The sequence below is a fragment of the Pseudochaenichthys georgianus genome, chromosome 16 (genome assembly GCF_902827115.2).
Source record: "Pseudochaenichthys georgianus chromosome 16, fPseGeo1.2, whole genome shotgun sequence".
Lineage (NCBI taxonomy): Eukaryota > Metazoa > Chordata > Actinopteri > Perciformes > Channichthyidae > Pseudochaenichthys > Pseudochaenichthys georgianus.
This window is the reverse complement of record NC_047518.2, coordinates 669,026-695,262: the sequence shown is the minus strand read 5'-3', so window position 1 is coordinate 695,262 and position 26,237 is coordinate 669,026. Positions and strand designations below refer to the sequence as shown.

At 44.1% G+C, this 26,237-nt stretch overlaps 1 protein-coding gene across 3 annotated transcripts in view; it reads left to right on the top strand.

Annotated features, from left to right (window-relative positions):
- cdk14 (cyclin dependent kinase 14) overlaps nt 1–26,237 on the top strand; it is a 257,958-nt gene that overhangs the window by 155,486 nt on the left and 76,235 nt on the right. For all 3 annotated transcript variants that reach the window (XM_034102038.1, XM_071205779.1, XM_034102039.2), the window contains one exon: nt 2,186–2,279. In XM_034102038.1, coding sequence (XP_033957929.1) covers nt 2,186–2,279 — 94 coding nt within the window. The remainder of the gene's footprint in view (nt 1–2,185; nt 2,280–26,237) is intronic.

Sequence of the window (26,237 nt, the reverse complement as noted above, 5' to 3'; positions counted from 1 at the left end):
GTCACGGGCCCTTAGAATCATCCTAACTTTTCACCCCCTTAAGGCGCCCCTGGCCGCAGCGACACGGAGTGATTCAGAGCGGGTCCTTCTGCTGTTGCTTCTGGACTGGTGTTGTTGTGTTGGTGGATAAAGCAGACTGCTCCGTGTTTGGTGTTGCTGTGCCGCTGTCACGTCTGTTCCCTGATCTCTGCGTCACCGACCGATTTGATATTAAAGTGACAGAAAAAAAAAACGTTATAGTAAAGCTGCGGCCGGAAAATCAGGAAGCAACGTTACTACGCTATAACCGATTATCTTCCGTCACTGCATCGAGACCGAATCGTCCACGTCCGCATCGCAATGCATCGTAGAAACGATTATTTTCAACACCCCTAGCGTGCGTGTGTGTGTGTGTGTGTGTGTGTGTGTGTGTGTGTGTGTGTGTGTGTGTGTGTGTGTGTGTGTGTGTGTGTGTGTGTGTGTGAGAGTAAATGTGATGAGATGTTCAGAGAGACTAAGAGCAAATGAGTGAAACTGAGTACGAGAGCTTATTTGCACAAACCTGATTCCTCTTTGCTTAAAAAAATGATGTATCTTTTGTAGACATTTTCCTCTGTGCTCAAAATGATCTATTGCTCTCCAAATATGTAGAGAATACCTCCGGCCGTACACTAACCTGGCGTCTGGATTCATTTACAGGAAAGAGACGTCATAAATGATAGCTCATTCTGCGTGAGAGGTTCTTGTTCTTGTCACAACATGTCAGTGGAATCTTTTCCATGTCACTCACATGTACACAGCTGCTCTCTTTTACCACCTGCAGGTCATTCATGTATTGGAAGTAGGACTGTGTCTGTATGTATAAGTGTCTTAGCCTGCATTTAAAGGTAGTGATGTTTTTTTTCTAAACTTACACAACTATTCTTAGATTTTCTTTTTATCCACTTAGCCATTATTTTAACCTAACAAATGATTATTTATCAAAAGTTTGTTGTTAAAGCACAAATATTCAACCCTACATTATCGTTGCAGTATCGATATTAAATACCGTTGATGTTCTGCATATCGCTCAGCCCGTATTGGAAGCATAGTCCCACTGCAGCCTCCTTTAGTGGAACCCCTCCATATGTGTGTGTGTGTGTGTGTGTGTGTGTGTGTGTGTGTGTGTGTGTGTTGTGTGTTTCCTGTGGAGATGCAGATCTCCTTTCAGCCCGGTCTGCTGCCATCAGGGGGTTCATTAACGGTCCGTTAACAAACAGCCCAGTATTTACCCAGGCTAATTCATGGTGTGCTAAAACTACAGGAGCGCAGCTGGCCCACTGACGGACTAATTAACATCTTACAGACTGTCATGGAAGAACATCTCCATTGCTGCAGTGCACACAGATTACAGAGCAGGGTCAGAACCAGGTGATGAGTCCGTATAGGTACACGTACCCTTTAAATCAATAGATGTTATCATCGTGGATCAGATCGTCAGGCACATGGGCAGCAGGCTGATGGAGATGGAGGAGGATGGTGTCGTGTTAAGGTAGAGAAGGGGTACTGCAGAGGGGAGGGGCTGGACCTCCAGTGACAGGGATAATGATGGTATGGCAGTAGTCTGAGCAGGAAGCAGAATACATGTTGGAGCTGGATAATGGCTGCAGACTGTGAGCAGCCGGAGTCTGGAGCAGTGGCAATAAGAAACATGACTCCAGTGTAATGCGCTATATTTAAAAAGTGAATGTCGTGATTGTTTTCTGATGTAAGAATAATAACTCATCTTTAAATATCTTATCTCAACCAGCGATATTTATATGTCATAATTGAATATTTCTCGGTTTTCTAAAGGAAGACTGTGTTTTAAAGATGTGTATATTGTATTCTGAAGACATTCTGGTGTGAGTATTTATTCACATGGCTTTTATCAAGTGTAGCGACACATACACACACATAGGAGACACAATCAACATACACCATCTGTATGTAAAAGACTAGGCTTGGCTCCATACTGTATATATATGCATTTAAGTATACGAAACATATGCACATATATGTGTACATGTAATTTGCTCACACACATGAAGTTTTAGTTATGGTACAATTGATTAAATCTCTAAATGATGAAGACACGTTAACAAGCTACAGTGGTCTTGTTGTAATGACGTTGTGATCAGTCAGTATTTAATGATGAGGTCTCGTCGCGTGTTCTTCTCTCTTCAAGGGGAGTGGGCTGCATTTTCGTCGAGATGATCCAAGGAGTGGCTGCCTTCCCCGGGATGAAGGACATCCAGGACCAGCTGGAGAGGATATTCCTGGTGAGTGCGGGGTGCTGCAGAGTGTGTGTGTGTGTGTGTGTGTGTGTGTGTGTGTGTGTGTGTGTGTGTGTGTGTGTGTGTGTGTGTGTCTGTGTGTGTGTGTCTGTGTGAGCTGCGGATATAAACCATACTTCAGAAACGCAGGCAAGGACTTTTGCGTTTTGCTGTGGTTCCTACCAATGTACCAAAAGTTCCTACCAATGTACCAAAAGTTCCTACCAATGTACCAAAAGTTCCTACCAATGCTGACTTCCAATGCTCAACAGTTTCCAATGATATACATATTGATATTCTTTGGTAGGTATTCTAGAAGTATTCGGGGGGGGGATACAGTGTTTTAACCTTAACATCTCCTTATTAAAGTCATAATCTAAAAAGTACAGATGCTGGTAGAACATGTTTTTAGTAGAGCATTTTTTGTATTTTACATTGAGACATATTGCTGTTTCAAACTGCAAGAGGCTGCACTCTACCAAGAGGGAGTGAAACCAACACACTCTCACTCCCTAAGCGTCCAATAGCGACGTTTGGTCAGTGTCCGTGGCGTCCAGTTGTGACGCTCCTAGGCTCCTTCAGCGTCATAAAGGGACGCAAATAGCTTTCAACTGATTGCAATGTATTCCCATCTGCGTCGGGATTTGACGCTCATGGAAGCACGGCATTCGTTTATGCCGGCTGCCCTTAAAGGCAATGTGAGCATCCATTCCCATTGGATAACGGAGAATTTTACACCCGGAAGTAAGTACTCCTCTTACTGTCGATTGATGTCACAGTGATATCTGCACTACTCATCGACTAAAAAACACCAGATTATCCTTTAATTACACAACATTGATTGGTTTAAATTGTGTGCAATGCTTTTGTATTTTTCCCCTTCGATTCGGAGAAACAAATATGTTTTCTGAGTAAAGGATGGCAGAAGACACTACACTACCCAGAATCCCCAGCTATCGTTTGGCCTACACCATGTGCTCTGTTTGACAAACCCCGTTTTTTTCACCATTCATTCCGATGGCTGGCGTCTATGTCACGTGATCTTCAAATTTCTCCCTGCAGAAAAAGAAAACATGGCCGAAATTCGTTTTATTCTAGGTGTAAAATGCCTATTTTAAAGTTAGTTTGGCCATTAAAATGCGTTTTGATGTCATTTTATGCGAGAAATATGAGTTTGAATTTCAGATTATGTGTGCAGTGGATGTACATGATCTTTAGTTTGCTAGTTATTACGAAGATTACTTCAGGAAATTGCGACGTTTTCATTGTTACCAAGGTGGTTGCTAGGGACGCTGCTATCGATATTATTCCTGTTATGTTGTGTAACTGTTTAATGGTGTTATCTTTATTGCTACCCCCTTCCCCGTCAATGTATAGTGTTGGTCCACAGCCTAAACATATTAGTTTAACAAAATCCGCATCTAAAGATAGCCTACGTTATTTCCCCCCTGTGCAATTCCAGTCTCACATCTCAGAGCACACCGTCATTAACAAATACCGGAAACAGACCGAAATAATAATAATACCTTATTCCGAGTGTGCTTGCTTTTCTCTTTGAAAGTCATCACATAACGGCATTGTAATACACGGTTCGGCTGCATTACATATTACATATCTGCCGTAGTTCTGTATTTATAGAGCCCTGATGAGAAGACAAACATGAGGAACTGAAAATGTGACGTGGATCATAAATATATCAGCCATTAAACAACATCTTACATTTCTTTTCACACAATACGTCTCCTTGCAGTATCAACACTAATTCGGCTCACTTTTATATTTGATCCAATTGGTAGATAGGCTGTATTTACACCATAAAGGTGCATAGCTGATATAAAGGGACACCTGGTGGTTAAAGCATGTTATTGAATTTCAATATTTTTATTATTAGATATTAATACGATCCCTATAAAGTATATTCATTACTCGTTATTCTCTACTAATTGTTAATTAAAGACTGTATGTAATGACTATTTTGCACATCCCTTTCAAGATTTCATGATTTTCTAAGGTTTATTGACATATCATATAGGCCTACACAACTGTGGTGTAGTTCTGCACTGAATGAAAAACTTGGGTCGCAGGTTCCTCAACAGTGCATTACGAGACATCTATCAATATGTGTGCATACCTCCAGCAATGTTAACTATGTTGAAGCACTTATTTTAACTGATATTATACATAATGTATTATACTCTTATAAGATCTATGTAGATATTTCATCTCCTTGTCAGGTATTGAACAATCAATACATAAAGAACACAGAATTGTTGAATATAAAACACAGAATTTATGTGATTATACTAAATGATTTTCAAATAAACACAACTGCATATTTAACTGTTACACATGCTGATGTAACATGTTCCAACTTGGGATCAATAAAGTATATCTTATCTTAAGCTGATCGATGGCTACTGCCATATTTGCAAAATGTGCCTCTGAACCTTGACAAGTGCATGTTTCAGGCTTATCAATTAATGTAATGTAATGTAATCACAGGGGTCACACACATAAGACCAGATGTTAAATAAAGCTCTTCTGACCTTAGCTGGCATGTGGGTATATATATTAATACTGCCCATTATGGGCACAAGCAATTTTCACCCATTTATTAATTATATGTTTTAAATGTGAGTGTTTCCTGTCCCCTAAACCTCCAGGGATGTACACAGTTTAATACTGGCAACTTCTTATTATGGGAAATACGAAAACGTCTTTTAAAACTACAACTCCCAGTAGAGACGTGCCATAGAGAACATGTTGCGAAACAGAATAGCCAGCATGTGTAGTTCTGGGGACGGGAGGGGGGACCCGGTGGACCCGTTCAAATCCAGTTTTGGACAGTCTGCCGTGGTTCCATCCCATTTCAAGTGCTGTTCGAGAATCGGCTTAACCCTCGGAGCACACTCTCCAATCACAGAGCTTGAGGACTATCACAGGGTTTGTCAAGAGCACATGGTGTAGTCCAAACGATAGCTGGGGATTCTGGGTAGTGTAGTGTCTTCTGCCATCCTTTACTCCTGGGAATGGACGCTCACATTGCCTTTAAGGGCAGCCGGCATAAACGAATGCCGTGCTTCCATGAGCGTCAAATCCCGACGCAGATGGGAATACATTGCAATCAGTTGAAAGCTATTTGCGTCCCTTTATGACGCTGAAGGAGCCTAGGAGCGTCACAATTGGACGCCACGGACACTGACCAAACGTCGCTATTGGACGCTTAGGGAGTGAGAGTGTGTTGGTGAAACAGGCTCTTGTACGACCTTGATATCTGCGCTGTATCAAAACCAGCCGTGTTCCATGTCAACTCTAAATTCACTCATTTGGGCCAATGCTTAAATGTGTTTAAAGATTCACTCGACATGAAAGATCTTTTCATTATTCAGTGAGGTGAAAAGGAAGGAACATGATGAGGTTCAGCGTCTGTCAGAAGAGCTCTCATCTGCCCTGCTCAGTGTCCTTTGGTGTGCAGTGTGTGTTAAAGGTGGGGTAGGTCATTTTGGAGAAACCAGCTCGAGTGCGCTAGCTTTGAAAATACACAACCGGAACAAATCTGCCACTTCCTCACAGAGCCCCTCCTCCAACACACAGGAACGCGCACATGACCAGTGAGGGCACGAGGTAAGTTTGTGCCCCGATGGAAGGCTGACAGGCAGGTAGGCCATCCAGTTACTTTAGCCGGCTCAGATGATTGGTCGTGCTTTTTACAGTACCACGGCTTCCACACTTTACATTGTTTATGTATTTATTGTCAAAGCACTTCAGATATTCATTGCTATCGGGATGTTAAGAGCATTCCATGGAATATAACATTACATACCCCACCTTTAAGCAGCAAATGCTTATATTCAATTAACTGTATTACTGTAAAATCCCAAGTGATGAGACATAATAGAGACATGTGAAATGGGACTCCCAGAGAAGTAGTAGAATATGGGCCCAGACACAGAACAGAAGGTCACATATATCTCACCAACACATATAACATTGCAGAGAGTTTTATACAGAAACAAGCTTAAAAGATCGCCTAACACGAACCAAATACCCTAGAATGTTTTGCTCAACCAGCGTGTATGTATTCAGCTAAACTGTGTTAACCACACCCTCTTTAGAGAACTCTGAAGAATGTTCCAGGATGCTAAGGGCTAATGTAGCTATAGAAACGCATGCTAATCAATGAATGACGTTCCAGCAAGACTATCTGCAGATCAGAAGTAATACCTTAAAATCAGGTCACCCCAGTGCAGGTAACAGTAACAGTCTATCTCGTTTTAAGAGCTTGACCTATTCACTCTCGAAATCAGAGCCATTCAGAACACACCGAAATGACTCAGGAACTAGAAAGGTTAACAATTCGTTCCTGTTTTAAGCATTTTTATTGAGAGATTTGTATATCCTGCCTAGGAGATTTGACCAGTGGCGACTCGTCATTAGGGCAGGTGGGGCACAGCAGAAAGTAATACAAAGAATAATTCCCAAAATATGCAAAAAGAAAACATGTTAATATATATTTTAAGATCATGTTTCGTCATCTGATTCATCTGTACATTGGTGTTTTAGTCTGTGTTCTTCTAATTAGTGTCCACAGTGTGCCCATTGAGCCGTGCTGAGCCATCTCTCTGCTGTGGAGATGAATGGGTGCTGTAAAAAGTACACTGCGCACGCTCAGAGTCTTTTTCTATTCAATGTGTGCGGCAAAAAAAGAATCACCATAGGGGCACTGTGCTGGCACCAAACGTCCTCTCATATTTCAGAGAGCTGATTGGCTGTGAGTACGTGTGTCGCCAAAAGTGTAGTTGTGACGAGGAGACGAGAGAGAGCAGCTTATAGCGATTAAAATCTGAAAAACGGAAATAAAATGAAAGAAGTTGACCGTCGACTGCAGCTCTGGTAAGTTCATTTCATGTCATATCTTTAGTTGATCTTCTGTTTGTTGCCTATAGGCTATTGCTCTGCTGGATGGATTGATATTGTGACCTCGGTGATGAGTGTCTGTGTTTCCCCCCCTCTCTCTATCGGAACCACGGATAGCCTACAGCTATTTGTTTACGTGTTTAGAAAGGCACCAGAAGCTTATATATACACATCTAAGTTGTTCGTGCCCCACCACTTTTGTACATATAAAAACGCCACTGGATTTGGCAATGGCAGTACGCCACGTGAGAACAGATCGTACTCAATGACCTCACATGTTATCTTATGGGCTTCATGACATGTGGGTGTGTCACTGTGTGTAGCTCTGTATTGTGTGTCTTGTAGTATGGTTGTAGTCTCTGCACCTGGTACGGTGCATTAAATGGTGACATGTATAGATGATCCCTTTAAATCAAATACATCAATAGATGAAATCAAATGGTACAGTCACCTGTAACTAATTGCATGTACTATAGCATCTCTGCATTAGATTATAGGATGGTATATATTTTAAAGTAAATTGAGGTCTCATCCTTGAATCTCCGCCCCCCCCCCTCTTCGTATCATCCCCAATCTCTTAATTGGAGCACAGTGTAGCAGAGCAGACATAATGGATTTCTATTCGGAGGCTGAAGGGCTGAATAATTGATGCAGAGAATTCTAGAGATGAGAGTATGAAGAGGTGGACCAGGGAAGAAGTCAAGTCTGGAGACAAAGAGGGCTCTCTGCTGTGTGGCCCCCGGGCTGAGGAGATACTCATCTGGGGGGGGGGGGTGGATTTTGGATGAGCAGAGGTGGAGGAAGCCCTGCAGGCGGGGGTCCTCTCACAGAGCGTGGAAGCACAGCAGGAAGCTTATTGATTGTGTTTGATGCCAGAAGGGAATAGTGGGGCTTCCTGCACACATCTGTAGGAGGCTCACCCCCCCCGGACACAAAGACAAGCCCTGATTGGACGAGAGACCGGCAGTGGACTGACACTGAGGCTCAGCTGCTCTGCTTCCCCACAGACGCTTCTCCCTTTGCTCACAAATCTTAGAAATACAATGGTGTTTTGCGCCATTATGGAGGTGGGCTGGAAAATGGAATGAATGCAGATCAAAGACATGGCAGGCAACAGAACAAGGCTGAACACTGAGAGGAAATACCGTTTCAAAAGGTCCTCCTCCTGCACTGAACAAACTGAAACACTGACTTGAATTCAATGTATTATGTCTACAATTTAACTTAGGTTAGTTCAGTGGTTCTCAAAGGGGGGGGGGGGGGGGGCGCGAGAGACCAGGAAGAAAAATGATTATACAAAGAAAAAAAGATTTAAAAAAATCATAATTTGAAAAATTATTGATTCGAAAATAATCTCTCTGTGTGTGTGTGTGAAATGAGCCATTTTGTGTGTGCGAGTGAGAGAGAGAGCACTCCGGTACCGGAGATCGTTGTTGTTAGCTTCTGGTGCTAGCGAGCTACGCTAACGGATATAAGGAGTTTTTTCAACAACAAAGTGGAGGAGAGTCCTCTCCTGTCAGACTGAGAGACTCAGTGAGCTAAAGGACTCTCTGAGTGTTATCTCAGTGGGTCTCAAACGTTTTGGTCACCATTCATGTAAACAATTATTTCCGAGGCACACGTTTATATGATCATTATAGTAAAACAAGAATAAAGTGTAAAAGGGTGATTTGTAAAAGATCCATAAAGAAAAAGTAAATCTGTTTACACTTCTGTTTCATCTGGGTGTTGAGAGATGTATCCATAGAACTCTTCATGTTGCCCTCAAAGTGCACCAGATTGATGCTTTTAACTTCAATATTTAAAAATCTTCCCGGGGGAACATGCCCCCGGACCCCCCTATGTGAGGTCCACACACCACCTGTAAAAATAGCACTTGACCCCTGCTTACACCTATATGCCGTGAGCTGATTATCGAGCCTTCATTGTAACAGTCGCGGGTACACTGTGTATATGCGTGTGTGGAGTGTTGCAGTAGAACATTCCTCTGTAGCGCCCGGTACATTAATGGGAAACCCTAAATGTTTGAGCACCCTCTATGAAATGTCAAGCTACCCCTCAGCACCCCCAAAAGAAATCTCTGGCGCCGCCACTGAGCCTGACTATTTGTGTTGGGGGGGCCCGACTTTTTTTTTATATTCTGTAAGACAATCTCACATTAAAGGTGGGGTAGGTAAGTTTCAGAAACCGGCTCGAGATACACTTGTTATATTCCATGGAATGCTCTTAACATCCCGATAGCAATGAATATCTGAAGTGCTTTGACAAAAAATCCATAAAAAAGTTTCATCTGTGGAAGCCGTAATACTGTAAAAAGTACAACCAATGTAAATATATACATTTATATATTTGTTCACTCATTCTAACTGAGACGATGTTTGTTCTATGAAAGCGTCTTTGAACATTAGGAGAAGGGCTTTACAAATCTTATATATTATTATTACTATGTTATGAAAAAAGGAATAAATGCCATTATTGTATTTTCGCCTTCAGTTTTACTTCCAATTAAAGTAGATGAAAAGACTTCCATATGCCTTAAGCCTAACTTTCAGAGCCAGCATTAAATTAACTTGTATTTAATATTTCAACTATTTCTATTTACCTTTGTTTATAACTTTATTACATGACCTAGAAATACTGGTGAGCCAACTCAGCTTTTTCTCTCCCTCATCCAAATCACTTTCTGTTTAAATAAGTGTGTGTTCAGCTGTCAGCCAGCAGCATTGATCATGTGTAAATGTGTGTGTGTGCAGCGTGGCGAGGCAGTGTGTGCTCTCCGAGTGAGTCCACCTGTCAGAGAGCCTGACGGGGACATTTCAACCTCCGCCTCTCTCTCAGTGTGTGTGCTGGGCGGTCAGAGGGTCAGAGTGTGGATGCACGGCCTCACACACATCTGAAGGGCAGCATCAATGCATACTGCTGGTCAGAAGCTTCTTAAAGGCCATGTTGTTTGAAGAGAGAAGGAGAAAGGTCAGCCTCCATCAGCGGTGAGAGGAACCCAGCCAGGAGTTGAGTCGCCACATTGGTCCGCTGAGTGAATGTGACATCGTGGCCGAGAGTTTTTCTCCTGTCGGACGAACCCTCTAGTCTAGTCGTCAGCACTGTGAACCCGGAAATGTTGTGTACCCCAAAGTTTTATGTTAGAAATGTATAGTACATAACCCGAGTAACAACTAACCGCCGGATGCTAACTCACATACTGTATGTCGGGCAATTGTGCGCAATTAGCATACGTTGCGTAACTAGCATTATGCAGACAATAGTTTAAAAATGGCCTGGCCGATTTGGAAATGTTGAAGTGGTTTCAGGTGTTATTGAGGATGCTGAATGCATGTCACCACAGAATGTATTTGTTGATCTTAACCCTAACCCATTTTCTAAATACTGTTTAGCTAAAACGATGCTAATGCAGACACGTTTATATAACCATAACCATGCAAACATAGATTAATACTGCTCTGAGATCCTGCTGTAGCAGCAACCCAGTCTCACGGCATTTCGTGTTATAGTCACGACATTTAACCTATTGATTCGTGTTCACCAACACGATTTCCCCCTTTTTTTCGTGTAACACAGAACGATTTTAAAAGCAATGTATTTCTATTGGTAGCATGTTTCGTGCCTGCAACACGTCTTTTTGTCCGGTCGGGTCTTGGAAGACCGGAAGCTGTGAGGTTCATAAAAACATTTTCTTACTCAATATCTTACCCTATGCCTAACCCTAACCCTTTTATTTTAAATTGTATAATGTCTGAGTTTTGTTGCCGTCCGCGAGGAAAAGAAATGGCTCAGAGCCTCAGAATATTGAAATCTTTTTTTCCTTCTTTGTTATTATTTGGTGCAGGCACGAAACATACTACCAATAGAAATACATTGATTCTAAAATCGTTCTGTGTCAGAATACTGACATTTGTATTTTTTTTTATCTGTTTTTCATTCTAATTTGTTATTATTTACATTGCTTTTAAAATAGTTCTGTGTGACACGAAAAAAATGGGGAAATCGTGTTGGTGAACACGAATCAATAGATTAATGTCCTGACTACTGTATAACACGAAATGTCGTGAGACTGTGTTGGCATTTGAGACGATAGGGAAAACATTGGTGTGCACATTGGTAAAGGGTCCACTAACTTTGGATGCAGTAGTCAGATACTTTGAGTAATAGGAATTAAAACAGGCTTGGCTGCTGCAGCTACAGGCTGATATTTCATGGCAGATGTTTTGTATTTTGGCATTAATATGACATGGTTGATTCAAAACGACAAAATAGTTGACTCACAAGACACCATCTGAATTGACACAGTTCCTCCCGGAGGCACTAAAGGCTTTCTAATGGAGTAGGCATATGACTCCCTTAGACCTTTAGACACCGGTGTTAAAGGATGAATTCAGCTGATTAACTTTGGGTGTGATGTTTATGCTTTTGGCCATACACAATTTTTTTTTGTTGACAGAATCATAATCTCATCAAGATCACGGTTGAGAAGGCTAACTGAAAGCTCTGATTTGGAGACAATGCTGAACGTAGTCAGAGAACTAAACATGTTGTAAACCATGAACCAAAAATCATTTTTGGAAGACAGAACAAGACAGAATGGTAAACTAACTACACAAACATTCATCACATCTTCACCTTTGTCCTGTTATTGTTTCCCCCTGGGAAATGAAGGACCTTTAAATACATTACAGCAGGATACTCACTTTCAACTCTCAGCCTTATCTTTAAATGAAGTACTGTCTCACATGGGGGACGTGACTTCAATGCAAGTGCGCTGATGTGATTCTCAAATTCAGCAGTAACAATATTATACTCGTATTTGTTGGACACTTAGCCCTGAACCTGTTTTTCAGGTCTCAGGCTCGAAAATGACATTCCCAGAACAAATGACCATATCTTCCCTTCTAAAAGGGTTAAATTAATAATCTTTTTTCTCAAAGCAAGGTTACACCTGTGAGTTGGATGTAGAAGTGTCAGAATCAATATATATGTTTTTATTTTAAACACACAGTCATGTCAATTATAGTGTCCGTCCAAAAAAATAAAATTACTTATAGTGAAAACCAGCCTTGAATGATGGGATGGTAGACTAAACGCTTTAGGAATCCAAAGTACAACATATAATAAGTACCCTGTATCAAGATTGATGCCAAACAAGTGAAATTGACCTTTTTAGAGAGATTTAGCAAAGAAAAACCACTTCTGGGGTCATTTGGGTGGATTTTCCATATCTCTGGCCCCCCTTGGTCGATTTTGATGATTGACATCTCTTTATAACCGCTAAAGCCAATGGAATCGATGGGAACTCCCACATACACACACACGTTACCAAATAAGGAGTGAGAGTGACGCATAGCCAAAACCGGAAGCTGCGATAACTCTGGTGGCTACCATTAGCAGCTAACTTTTACTCTCCGATTTTTACATAAAAATGGAATTATGCCATTGAACACGACGTTTGATCAGAATAACAGCTAAGGTGAGAAGATGTCCCTTTTTTGCTCCGTAATGCTACGTGTGTTGATGTCTGTGTTAGCTTCCCCTGTAAAGAGTTATGATCGCTCAGTGATGATATATACCTAAATAATCTGTGGAACCTCAGCTTTAATCGGATATCTTGTAAGTGCAGCTACGATAAGTAATAAGGGTATCTTTATCTTGAGTTCTGTGCCAAAGTGCGTTAGCATTTTTCGCTCAGGGGTCATTTAGATGCTTCTTATGAGACTTGTGTTTTGTTTTGGTAAAAATGGTTTGTATCGTCAGTTAGCTGAGATTCTTCCCGTTAATCTGGTATAACACATTAATAGGGTTTTTAATATTAAGATGCCCTGAGACAGTGTTGTAAAAAAAAAGACCCGCCGAAGGGGTCTTTGGGGCTTAACAGGTAGTCCTTGAATAAAAATAAGAGCATTTTTGCACAAAACGTCCCTAAATCCCCCTTAAACAATTTGTTGATCCAAGTGCAATATTATTTTTGTTAGATGTAAAGGAATAAATAGTTGTAATTAGAATTCTGATAGACAACATATTAACACTGACATGCAGTCCAGCTGGGAAGTGTACATCCCTAATGTGGACATTAACAAATAGCCATTGAACCAGGCTCTTGTGGACACTTTATATATATTTAAATCCTCTGGTTTTCCGTGGTCTACTTGTTTGTATAACCACATTTTTTACGAGCCCATTTCTCTCCAGCATCACACCTCCTCACTGTTATTATCCTTGACAGCGTTTCCTGAGCTGTGCACGTTCCTGCAGCGCTGCACATGCACGTCTGTCTGAAAGTAAATACATGCTTTCATTTATTCAGAGTTTCTGTTTCAGAGGCATGCTGGGGACTTAAGTAATGACATAGCTGTGTTTCCTTATAACATGGCGTTGTGTCTCTCCATACCGCTATCTCTGTCGCACACTGACACACTTACACACTCACACTTACACACTCACGTCCGTGCAGATTAAAGCTGTGCAGGATGAGGCCGGGCTCAGGGGAGCGGGTTAACTAGCTGTCAGTACACCAAAGATTACATCCACAGGACGGACTGTATGAATATGGACAGGTCTATCTGCAGGAAATAGCCTGTCAGCGAAGGTGTGTATCTGTGTGTGTGTGTGTGTGTGTGTGTGTGTGTGTGTGTGTGTGTGTGTTTGTACTTAATATACAATAAGCTGTCTCTTTGCATTAGTGTGACTGTGATAGCTGCTGTGGTGAACTATTGGCACTGCCAAACTGGAAAAAAAAGAAATGATACTGATGATTTGTTAGTTACACCAACATAGTAAACATCACCACACTCATCTGATGGCTGTCTCGTCATACTTGTCATGAAAGGTGTTATTAGCAGTATGCAGGAAAACAGTAAAAAGTGAACAGTCACAATGATCCATGTTGACGTGTCATCGAGCACATTCCCTCTGTCCTGGCCTTCCACACTGTGCCTGAAACAGGAGCACTCACCATATCGCTCTGCGATCATGCTTTCTGCTTTTGTTCACAACAGCATTAACACACTCGTATTAACGTAGTCTCAGCAGACGGAAAGTTCAAATGTGCTGAAGGTCCATTTGAAGAACACTCGTGGCTAGGGATGTAACGATACCAAAAACTCACGGTACGATAATATGGCGATAAAAAAGTTAACGGTACGATATTTATCGCGATATTTGTTGATACATGTCGCGGTGGTTTGTTGATACATGTCGTCTTCTTCTGTTTTCTTTAATCGAGGCTACGTAGTTATGCAGCGCCCCCATCGGCAGTAAATGGAAGTTCTACAAAGAACCCCGTTTAATGCATTTATTTCAGAAGTGTTGTTATATACACAGCTCGGACCTCGGTGACCTCAATGGTGGATACGGCCCTGGACACGCCCTACTCAGATTGGTGTGTCCCGCACCGTTGGGTCTTTTCAGCCATGCCGACGCCTTTGAGGCCGAAAACCCACCGATTCAACATGTCGAATCGGTGGGCAGTCGGCCAAAGGCAGTCGGCAAAAGAAATCACTCTGATTGGCTGTTCAGCTAGCGCATCAGTGCATGAGAAGCGAAACGGAAGTGAGGGACCCAAACAAACTATTAAGAAGGCAAATCTGAGGTTTCCTTTAACTCCAGCTCTCGACGCAGGTTCGCGAAAGCCCCGTGAGCTTCTCGCTGTAGAGGGAACATGGAACGCACACGCTATTTGTTGTTTGTTTATATCACACAGACTGTTCTTCTTCTCTCGGTTATCACGCAGTCTGTCTTCCGGTTGTTGCCTCTTTTGAATGACGAATACACACTACCGCCGCCTGCTGGTAAGGAGAGTTATTGCCACTCACGCATGCACAGTTCGTACGTGCTTCTTGGTCGTCGGCTGAAGTCTTTGCGGTGTGTTCCAGTGCGACTGTTGGCCAAGACGCAGACACGCGAGGCGACACAACAGTCGGGGGTCCGTCTGTGTCAGCTCTTTGGTGTCAGTTTGGTGTGTCCGGGCCAGAGGTTGCGCTACACTTTTTCACTGCCCGTCATTTTGACGGGCAGGATCGTAAAACTTCTATCAAAATCCAGAATTACCCGTCGGCCTTTACACAACTCTGACGAGGGGGGGGGGAAGCATGCTCGTGAACAGTCAACAGGGGGGGGGCAGTTCACATGCGCCGTGTTATGCATGGCTGCTGCACCTCGCGGGAGCGTGCACAGCGTAAAGCCAACACTCACAGACATCTCAATGATCTGAGTGTATTCCTGCTATGCAGAGTAAGCCGCTGCACATGTGAGCTGGTGAAGGGGCTGCTGGGAGATAAATAATACATTTTCAGCGACAGTGTGTCAGTGACATGAGCATCCATCTGCTGCGACCCAGACAGGCAGGACTTACTGAACACATTCCACCGTCACAGCGGGGGACAGCTGATCCACTTGGCTCTGGTTCTGATCCATTTTACCCCTGCCTGCAGCTGACCCCAATCTGTGAGAGTGGGACGGGGTTGAAGAGCGAGGGGGGGTGAGATGTTTGGAGCAGTGAGGGAGATGAAGATACAGCATTTAGATAAAGACAGAGAGTGGAGGAGGGGATGGGGGGGACAGCTGAGACCAGGATCAGGTCTGCTGGCGCATGTGTTTGGATTAAGGGAATGAACCAATGCAAGTGGCACACCTGAGTCCATGTCAAAATGATAGACGTGCGTGCAGCCATTAGATAAAGGGCTGCACGATTACTTCAATGTCATCAATATTGCAATATGAACTGCAACATCCAAAATGCAGTAAGCCCAATATTTGATTAAGGCAAAATATGTAACAACAAGCTCACGTATAATTGGGGGGTTCCTGGGTGAAGGTCAGACGGACTGTTTGTTTAGGCTGTCTGGCTGGGTGGTCTGTAACTGAGTTATCTTTGGGGGGGGGGTTATGTAGACTATGTATGTCCAGCAGAATGTGCATGCGAGCTCAGAGGCCTGACCTGCGACCTCACAGGAATTCATGTGTGGCACAACTCTCTCTCTGTGATGCATGCTCCACTCTGCACCCTAATGCACCCATGCAAGTTGAGAGAAGAATACTGCCCCCCCCCCCCGACGGGCTGCCATGTCCTCCCTGTCAACATGCTGTTTCATGTGTTCATTGACCTGTCTGTGCCGGGCTGGGAATCCACTGTCCACAAGGGGTTTTCCATGTAGGATATGAAAAGAGAAGAAACAGCAGCATCAGCATAATGTGTTCAAAGCCAAACATGCCCCGTCTTTATATTTAGCCGCACGGGGATCAAGACTGTCAGAAGTGAAATAAACATCGTTACAGCAAAGAGACACTAATCGTAGAGAGAATATACAAAATGGTATTTAGTAAAGTGGCATGCACACATTAAAAAATGGAAGTCAAATAATAATTAAACATTCCAGGTATAAAAAGCAGTGAAACAAATTGAAAGTAATGAAGTGGCTGCAGGGTGACGGTAGAAAATACTAAATTACTAGTATATAAGTATATATGTATATATGCACAGCTTAATTGTCTAACTTGTCTGACTGCTGAAGCTTCATGTTGGGTCAGATCAACAGAAGGAATGATTTCTCAGGGTGTCTGCAGGAGTCCTGAAGTCACATGTAAGTCCTTTTAAGACCCTTTGCATACATTTTAAGACCTCATCGCCACTTGGAATTGTAACCGGTTGCCTTGGCGACACGCTTTACCTCACATTGACTATATACAGTATTGATTGTCCTTCCTCCTTATCTTCGAACCATTTGGACGCAGACTTGCATTTCCCCATAACGATGTTGCTTAACAACCGGCGTAAACGGGCCTTCGCGCGCCATCAAGCAGTGAGCGCGCGACGTCCTGTTCAGACGACGTGAAACCCAACGGGATGCCATCAATAAACTCCACAGAATCTCACTACACTCCTACGCAGTGATTACATTCAGGCAGACTGTAGAACACAACCTCTCTGGACCATTTAGATACTTATTGAAAACAAGCTACAAAATGTAATACCTTGGAAAATGCCGTTTAATATTTTTTAATAGCCTTAATTTTCGCTAAATTGATTTATCAACTTTTAATACTTTTGAAGACCCCGCGGACGCCCTGATACAGCACACCAAAACATATTCCAATATTCACATGGGCGCATAATCTACAAGTGTGTTGTCATGTATTCAAATAATACATGATATTACTAGATTTAGCCTCTAAATGAAAATGAGGTTTAAAACAATGGGACCTGAGCTTGCATACTGAACTCTCTTTGTGTGCACACTGAGCGGGGGGGCCTCGTGGTGCTGTACTGCTCTCTAGTGGCGTGTTTTGGTCTTGCACCCACTATGGCTGCTACTTGTGACATGAACAGGCCGACAGAGGGAAGCAAGCCTCCGACCGTCCTTCAAGTACAATGCTGCCATGCCATGTATATCATTTATCTTTCTGACTGAGGATTCATTTGTGTCCATGTCGCCATGGATACTGTCACTGTTATGGAATCAAGTCATCTCCAGTTATTATAATAATAATAATAATAATAATAGTTTAATAATAATGATAATAATAATAAAATAATAACAATAATAATAACAATTATAATAATTATTATTATTACAATTGCTATTATCATTATATTATTATTATTATTGTTATTATTTTATTAGTAATATAATAACAAAAAAACAGTAATAACAAAACAGAGATTAAAAAAAAACTAAAGTTGAGTTTTATATTTCTGATAATGCCTTCAATGACGTGTTTACTGTATTGTTTGATTTCATGTTGGATTCACTGACAATGACTGAAACTCTTTTTCAGCGTTACCTCATTAATATCTTGTTGGTATGAACATTTTCCAGGAAAAAGAACATGGAAAGCACAAAGCCAAACCTCTTAGAGCTGATGCTCAAACAATACATTTATTGATTCAGTCATGTAGCAAACGTTTTTAAAACATAAATCCCGTTCAGACTTTACATACTTACATAATGATAATTCAAAACCAATAACTCATTAATAACACGACTTAATGAACCCTTAGATGCCCTTAGAGTGGCTGACCCACACTCTTCCATAAGTGGGTCAAAAAGGATCCGTATTAGAATAATGTGTTTTTATGCAATTTTTGTAATTTTTGTGAAGAAAGATCACTTGTATAATATTTAGTATTATATTTTGGTTCACACTAGAAATATTTTATATTGAATTTTTCACTATTTATCATTTTAGACATTTTTTTTTAAAATTTTGAAAAAAAAACGATTTGAACATATCGATGCAAAGATCTGCGCTATTCTGAGACCCTCGCAGTAGTCCAGTCCCTTTTCAAAACTCATCTCTTCTCCTCTTGTCTACTCATAGCCCCCCCCATCAATCCATGCTGGTTGATCAAGTTTGATAGTCCTATATATATGTAAAGCGATTTTGAGTCCTTGAAAAGCCCCTATACAAATATAATGTATTATTATTATTATTATTATTATTATTATTATTATTATTATACTGACAGCCAGGTATCAGATCTTGCTGTGTAAAATAATGTTCCTGAGAGGTGTCACAAGAGATTTCTCAATTCTTAAATGTCCCCTCCTCGATCGTTAGGGTCCGTCTCAGGTCGATTATTTTCATTTCCTCGCTCCTCGGTCTCACCGGAAGTTGATTTGTCTGCACCATCTTGAGTAGCGACATGGCGCTTATTTCTGCCCGAGGAGCGAGGAGCGAGGAACCACCAGACCATCCTCCGATGAAATCCACAGATACTCGCCCCGCCCCCTTAATGTGTATCGCTCACTGATTGGACGAGGCAGTGCATGCACTGATCTGGTGCTTCTTGACATGAGAGCAGTTTCCCAGCGGAGTGAAGAAAACACATGAACCTCACGGGAGTCACTCCTCAGATTAACTTTATACTGTGTTTTGCTTCAATTCATGTTTCATTTGTGATATATCTGAACAACAAAGTGGTCAACAATTAATTTATTAATTTATTGGAAACATTTTCATGATCACTTTTTTCGTTTATAAATTTTACGAATGGCGTTTATCTTTTTTGAGAATGAGTTCTTATTTTATTTCATGTATTTGGGTCTACAACAGATGATACACATGTTTGTGTCAGTAAATGTGTACTCACAGAGGCGGGGGTGTTTGTGGAAACAACGGGGACAGAGCTGCTGTCAGACGATCAGCTGTGCAGCGTCATCACAAACGGACGTGGCTTCACGTGGCGCTCCGGAGGAAAGCACGTCCCGTTGCTCTTAAAACTAATTTCCCTGCTTCTCGAGGTTTCCTTGCGTCTCTCCATGCTTCCCTGGTGGGAGGGACTAGTCGCAGGGAAACGACGCAAGTGAGGGACGCAAGGATTCAATTTAATCGACCTGAGAAGGACCCTTACGGCCCCTACACACGGCGGCGTGCGTTGCCGCTTGGCGTGTCTTGAGCTTGGGGAATCAACGCGAGCAGCCCGACCAACAACCAATCACATGGATGTCCCGCCCCGGACATACAAAGCAAAGCATTCATGCTACATCCATGCTGGCTACATATACTGTCTCTGCTTGCTAGCTGTCCATTCAAACGAAGTACACTGGATATAAACTCCCCAAACAAGCGAAAACCTACCAGTTTCCCCCACTGTCTCTGCCCCCTCCCCCCATGCCTGGCTCCTCCGGTTTGTATCCCTGTATGTGAAGAGGGACTGGTCATAGAGTACCGGGTGATTCCCGACCGCCACGATCATTTTCTCCTCCTTTTGTTGACATATGGAAATAACTGCAGTCTGGCTCTCCCAACATACACCCGGTTTGATTGGCTAGCGCTTGTACTGTCAGATTTACATACGAGGGATTTGATTGGCTGACGCCTCCGTCGAGGCGGCAAAAGTAGAACATTGCTCTACTTTTGCAGCGAGCACCTCGAGAGAAGCTACGCTTTGCTCCCACAATGCAGTTCGGCGAATCGTGACGTCACCCCATTCAAAGTGAATGGGCAGAAGCGTTGAAGCGGCAACGCACGCCGCCGTGTGGACGGGCCGTTAGTCCCGCCCACAGGAGGTGCGAGCCGAGGAGCCGAGGAGGGGAGCCGAGGAGAGAGGAGGGGAAGCAGCAGGCGGTTGGAGAAAGGAGAACTCCTCTCCTCTGAGCGGTCATTTTAAAGAGACGTCCATACATGATGACAGGAGGCAGCAGCCTCTGTCTGATGGACACATGTGTTCATGACGACTTCTATATTTACTTTGATTCATTCACAGTGCGGTGTCATGAGACAATAACAGGCTACAGATGCAGACACACACACACACATATATATATTTATATATACCATTTCAGAATAAAACAAGTTTGAGAGCACTCTCATAATAACGTAACACAATCAGAGACTGTGACAGGGCACAAAGGCCACATGACAGGGCACAAAGGCCACATGACAGGGCACAAAGGCCACATGACAGGGCACAAAGGCCACATGACAGGGCACAAAGGCCACATGACAGGGCACAAAGGCCACATGACAGGGCACAAAGGCTGTTTGGTTAAATTACGCTGGTCAATCAACATGACTGAAAAGTGTAGCACTAACGTCAACACCAGTCGTTTTACAAACGGCTGAATAGCAATAGTGTTTCTTAAACGTATACGTTAAGTTCAGCCATAAACCACATAAGTCAGTCAGGGGCAGACAGTAAGGGTACAATGGTATTGTCACTGGCCCCACCATTGTAACCACTGGCCCGGAGCATTCGTCCACCAAAAAAAATGAAGAAAATTAACACATTTGTTGCAATAATTTATGTACTAACTACATTACTACTTGTACTACAACATTTTAATCATCAGTTCTTCCTCGTTTTCCTCAATTGTTCATATTTGGTTTATTAAAATAACGATATTGTGCTCATTGTTAAAAAATGTCTGCTATTATTATGAGTATTATTATTTGTATAATGCACTTTCTGCCTTCCTGTCATTAGTAGTTAGACATGTAATGGCTATGTAATTGATTTGATTAGAGCCTTCATTATCCTAAACTGCTGGGACATTTCGCCAATACCTTTATATCGTCTACTCTTCACTTACTGTCAGCATTGATGTACAGAGCCGACAGAAGACCTTGTTTATGGTTTATACTGGCATCATATTGAGAGGTGCAGTGACGCGTCCTAAAACCAGGAAGTAGCTGCTGGTTCCCTCCACAGAAAGCAATGGGATTTCTCCACAGGGTTTTGGAAAATAGCTGGAAATAAGGTCTGTGGAAAACAAACCTGTTTGATAAATGCACGTTTTGTTCAGCCGGATAATTTCCACATGTCTACCCTACTTTTATAATGTTCGAATCCTAAATCTAATCGATAGATTATAAAAGGGTTTTAGGACGCGTCACTGCAGCCAACTCCCTGTCACTCCTTTAACTCCTCCGGTGACTTTCTTTTATTAGAAGATTGTTTTTTGCCCGGCGCTTGGCCGGTTACCGCTGTATTAAAAACATTTTGGCGAATGGTTAGGTGGCGCGATAGTCTGTAGTGAAGAAGGAGCGCCCTCCCGCTCACGGGAGCCTGCTCGCTCACGGGAGCCTGCTTGCGCTGTGCTCCGCAGCATTTGCTGCGGAGCAGCAAACAGCTGTTTGCTTTCCCCCCAACAACGACAACCAACTCACGAATCGCTATGTTGTAGCGTTGATAAACGAAACAATTTAACTAAATTGCTAGTCAAAATACCAATAGCCTACCACAGGATTTTTTTTTTACTTTTGACAGGGGCACAAAGGCCACTTTGGCCGTGAATTGCATTTTTTTTTAACAGGGCATCACGGCCAAAGTGCGGGGCAACGACGGCCATGGCCGCCGTGGCCGTCGTGAAATTCCCACCCTGTACTACACACACATCTACACACTGTACCACACACACACCTACACACTGTACAACACACACACACACCTACACACTGTACTACACACACATCTACACAATGTACCACACACACACCTACACACTGTACAACACACACCTACACACTGTACAACACACACACCTACACACTGTACTACACACACATCTCCATTCCTGTTCATGTGTCTTCTCGCAATTATCACTGGCCCCGTGTATCTCCTAATCGCTATAACCGGCCTGCTCTCGTCTATCCCACGTGCTCCTCTGAGATCCAGCATCTAGTTTCAGGCGGCCTGTGGAACTGCCAGTCAGCTGTTCCTAAGGCTGACTTCATCTCTGGCTCCGCCTCCCTGCAGTCCCTGGATTTCCATGCTCTCACTGAGACCTGGATTACTCCATCCAACACATCCACCCCAGCAGCTCTCTCCACAGCATATTCCTTCTCCCATACACCCAGACCCACTGGCAGAGGAGGTGGCACTGGTCTCCTGCTCTCTCCCAAATGGAGCTTTTCCCTCTTCAAGCTACCTAACTTCACTCCTTCCACCTTTGAATTCCATAACGTCACAGTGACCCATCCTATACAATGAACCCTTGTTGTTCTCTACCGTCCACCAGGCGCCTTGGGGGACTTCTTGGATGAATTAGATCATCTCCTCTCACACATCCCTGAAACCGGCCCTCCCGCTGTACTTCTCGGAGTCTTCAACCTCCAGACGGGGAAGATAGACGAACTAACATCTCTGTTAACCACCTTTGCTTTCTCACTGTCTCTGTCCCCACCGACTCATAAAGCTGGCAGTGTCCTTGATCTCATATTCTCAAGGAACTGCGCTACTTCTAACCTCTCTGTAAACCCGCTCCACACCTCCGATCACTTCTTCATTTCATTCTCTCTACCCCTCTCCAAACATAACAAACTAATCTCTTCGCATCCTGCACTTGTCCCCCGTAACCTCCGTTCCCTCTCCCCCTCTACCTTTGCCTCCTCGGTGCTCTCAGCCCTCCCTTCCTCTGACTCGTTCCAACTCCTGCCTCCAAACTCTTCTGCAGAAACTCTCCTCTCTACTCTCTCATCCTCTCTGGACTCTCTCTGTCCTCTCACATCTCGGCAGGCTCGTCAGTCCCCTCCTGCTCCCTGGCTAAATGACGCACTGCGTGCTAATAGAACTGTCCTTAGGGCAGCAGAGCGGAAACGGTGGAAATCCAAACACTGTGACGACCTCCTAACCTATCAGGCTCTCCTCTCCTCTTTCTCTGCTTCCATCTCTCAGGCAAAAAGCACTTTCTTTTAAGACAAGATCCAATCTTCCTATTCCAATCCTAAAAAACTATTTTCCATCTTCTCCACCCTCTTGGACCCCCCCAAAGCCCCTTCCCCCTCCTCCCTCTTGGACCCTCCCAAAGACCCTCCTCCCTCCTGGACCCCCCCAAAGCCCCTTCCCCCTTCTCCCTTCTGTCAAGCGACTTTGTTAACCACTTTGAAAAAAAGGTTGACGATATTCGCTCGTCTTTTTCTGACTCACCTTTACTCACTGCTGGATCACCTGAGCCACCTTCAACTGGCACACTAACCTCCTTTTCCCCTCTCTCGCCAAGTGAGGTTCTTACCCTCGTTACCTCTGCCCGCCCTACCACCTGTCCTCTGGACCCTATCCCTTCAAACCTCCTTCAGACTATCGCTCCTGATATTCTACCGTTTCTCTCCCATTTCATCAACACTTCTCTAACTTCTGGTCACTTTCCAAACAGTCTCAAGGAGGCCAGAGTAAACCCTCTCCTGAAGAAACCCACTCTCAACCCGTCTGATGTTATAAACTACAGGCCTGTCTCTCTCCTCCCGTTCCTGTCTAAAACACTTGAACGCGCTGTCTTTAAACAACTCTCCTGTTATCTCCATCAGAACAACCTTCTGGATCCGCACCAGTCTGGTTTCAAGGCAGGTCACTCCACAGAAACTGCCCTCCTTGCTGTCACTGAGGAACTGCACACGGCTAAAGCAGCCTCCCTCTCCTCTGTCCTCATCCTGTTGGACCTGTCTGCTGCATTCGACACGGTGAACCATCAGATCCTCCTTCACACTCTCCAAGAACTTGGAGTTTCAGGCTCTGCACTTTCCCTCCTCACCTCATACCTCAAAGACCGTACCTACAGGGTCACTTGGAGAGGGTCCGAGTCCGACTCTTGTCAATTAACTACAGGGGTCCCTCAGGGCTCTGTTCTTGGTCCTCTCCTCTTCTCCCTGTACACAAACTCGCTCGGATCAGTCATTAGCCCGCATGGTTTTTCATACCACTGCTACGCTGACGACACCCAATGAATCCTGTCCTCTCCCCGCTCAGAGACCCAGGTCGTCGCACGCATCTCTGCTCGTCTAGCTGACATCTCTCAGTGGATGTCTGCTCACCACCTCAAGCTCAACCTTGACAAGACTGAAGTGCTTTTCCTTCCGGGAAAAGATTGTCCCTCTCTTGACCTGACCATCAACATCGGCACCTCTGTTGTTTCCCCGACCCAGACTGCAAGGAATCTGGGAGTGACCCTGGATAACAACCTGTCCTTCACTGCAAATATCGCTGCTGCAACCCGCTGCTGCAGATACACGCTTTACAGCATCAGGAGGATACGTCCCCAGCTGACCCAGAGAGCCACGCAGGTTCTGGTCCAGGCTCTCGTCACCTCACGCCTAGACTACTGCAACTCCCTCCTGCTGGTCTGCCTGCATGTGCTATCCGACCTCTGCAGCTCATCCAGAATGCAGCGGCTCGTCTGGTCTTCAACCTTCCTACATTTTCCCACACCGCTCCTCCGCTCCCTCCACTGGCTTCCGGTAACTGCTAGAATCCACTTCAAGACACTGGTACTTGCGTACCATGCTGTGAATGGATCTGGCCCTTCCTACATCCGGGACACGGTTAAACCGTACACCCCAGCGCGTGCCCTTCGCTCTGCATCAGCCAAACGACTCGCTGCACCCTCGCTGCGAGGGGGACCCAAGTTCCCATCAGCAAAAACACGTGGGTTTGCTATCCTGGCTCCAGAATGGTGGAATGAGCTCCCCATTGACATCAGGACAGCAGAAAGCTCACACACCTTCCGGCGCAGACTGAAAACTCATCTCTTTCGACTCCACTTCGAGCAATAGAATGACTAACAAAGAACTGCTAACAGAGCACTTATATACTAATAAAGGACTGGCTTATCTAAAGCCAGTTGAGTAGCACTTGAAACGATTGGCTCTTTGAAACCTGATGTTCTTTATGATTCTGTTTTCCTCAAGGTTGTGTCTTCCTGGTCGAATGTACTTATTGTAAGTCGCTTTGGATAAACTTTCTTTTCCCTGGCGACATCAACCAGCTCTGACTGGGGGATCCCAAGGCGCTCCCAGGCCAGCGAAGAGATATAATCCCTCCACCTGGTCCTAGGTCTACCCCTTGGTCTCTTCCCAGCTGGACGTGCCTGGAACACCTCCCTAGGGAGGCGCCCAGGTGGCATCCTAACTAGGTGCCCGAACCACCTCAACTGGCTTCTTTCGACGCGAAGGAGGAGCGGCTCAACTCCGAGTCCCTCCCTGATGACCGAACTTCTCACCTTATCTCTAAGGGAGACACCAGCCACCCGGCGGAGGAAACCCGGCGGAGGAAACCCATCTCGGCCGCTTGTATCCGCGATCTCGTTCTTTCGGTCATGACCCATCCTTCATGACCATAGGTGAGGGTAGGAACGAAAACGGCCCGGTAGACAGAGAGCTTTGCCTTCCGGCTCAGCTCCCTTTTCGTCACAACGGTGCGGTAAAGCGACTGCAGTACCGCTCCCGCTGCTCCGATTCTCCGGCCCATCTCACGCTCCATTGTTCCCTCACTCGAGAACAAGACCCCGAGATACTTGAACTCTTTCACTTGGGGTAAGGACTCATTCCCTACTTGGAGTGGACAGTCCATCGGTTTCCTGCTGAGAACCATGGCCTCAGATTTGGAGGTGCTGATCCTCATCCCAGCCGCTTCACACTCGGTTGCGAACCGATCCAGTGAGTGCTGAAGCCCGATGAAGCCATCAGAACCACATCATCTGCAAAAAGCAGTGGTGCAATCCTTAGTCCACCGAACTGCAGACCCCCCCCCCACGACTACGCCTCGAAATCCGATCCATGTATATTACAAACAGGATTGGTGACAAAGCGCAGCCCTGGCGGAGGCCA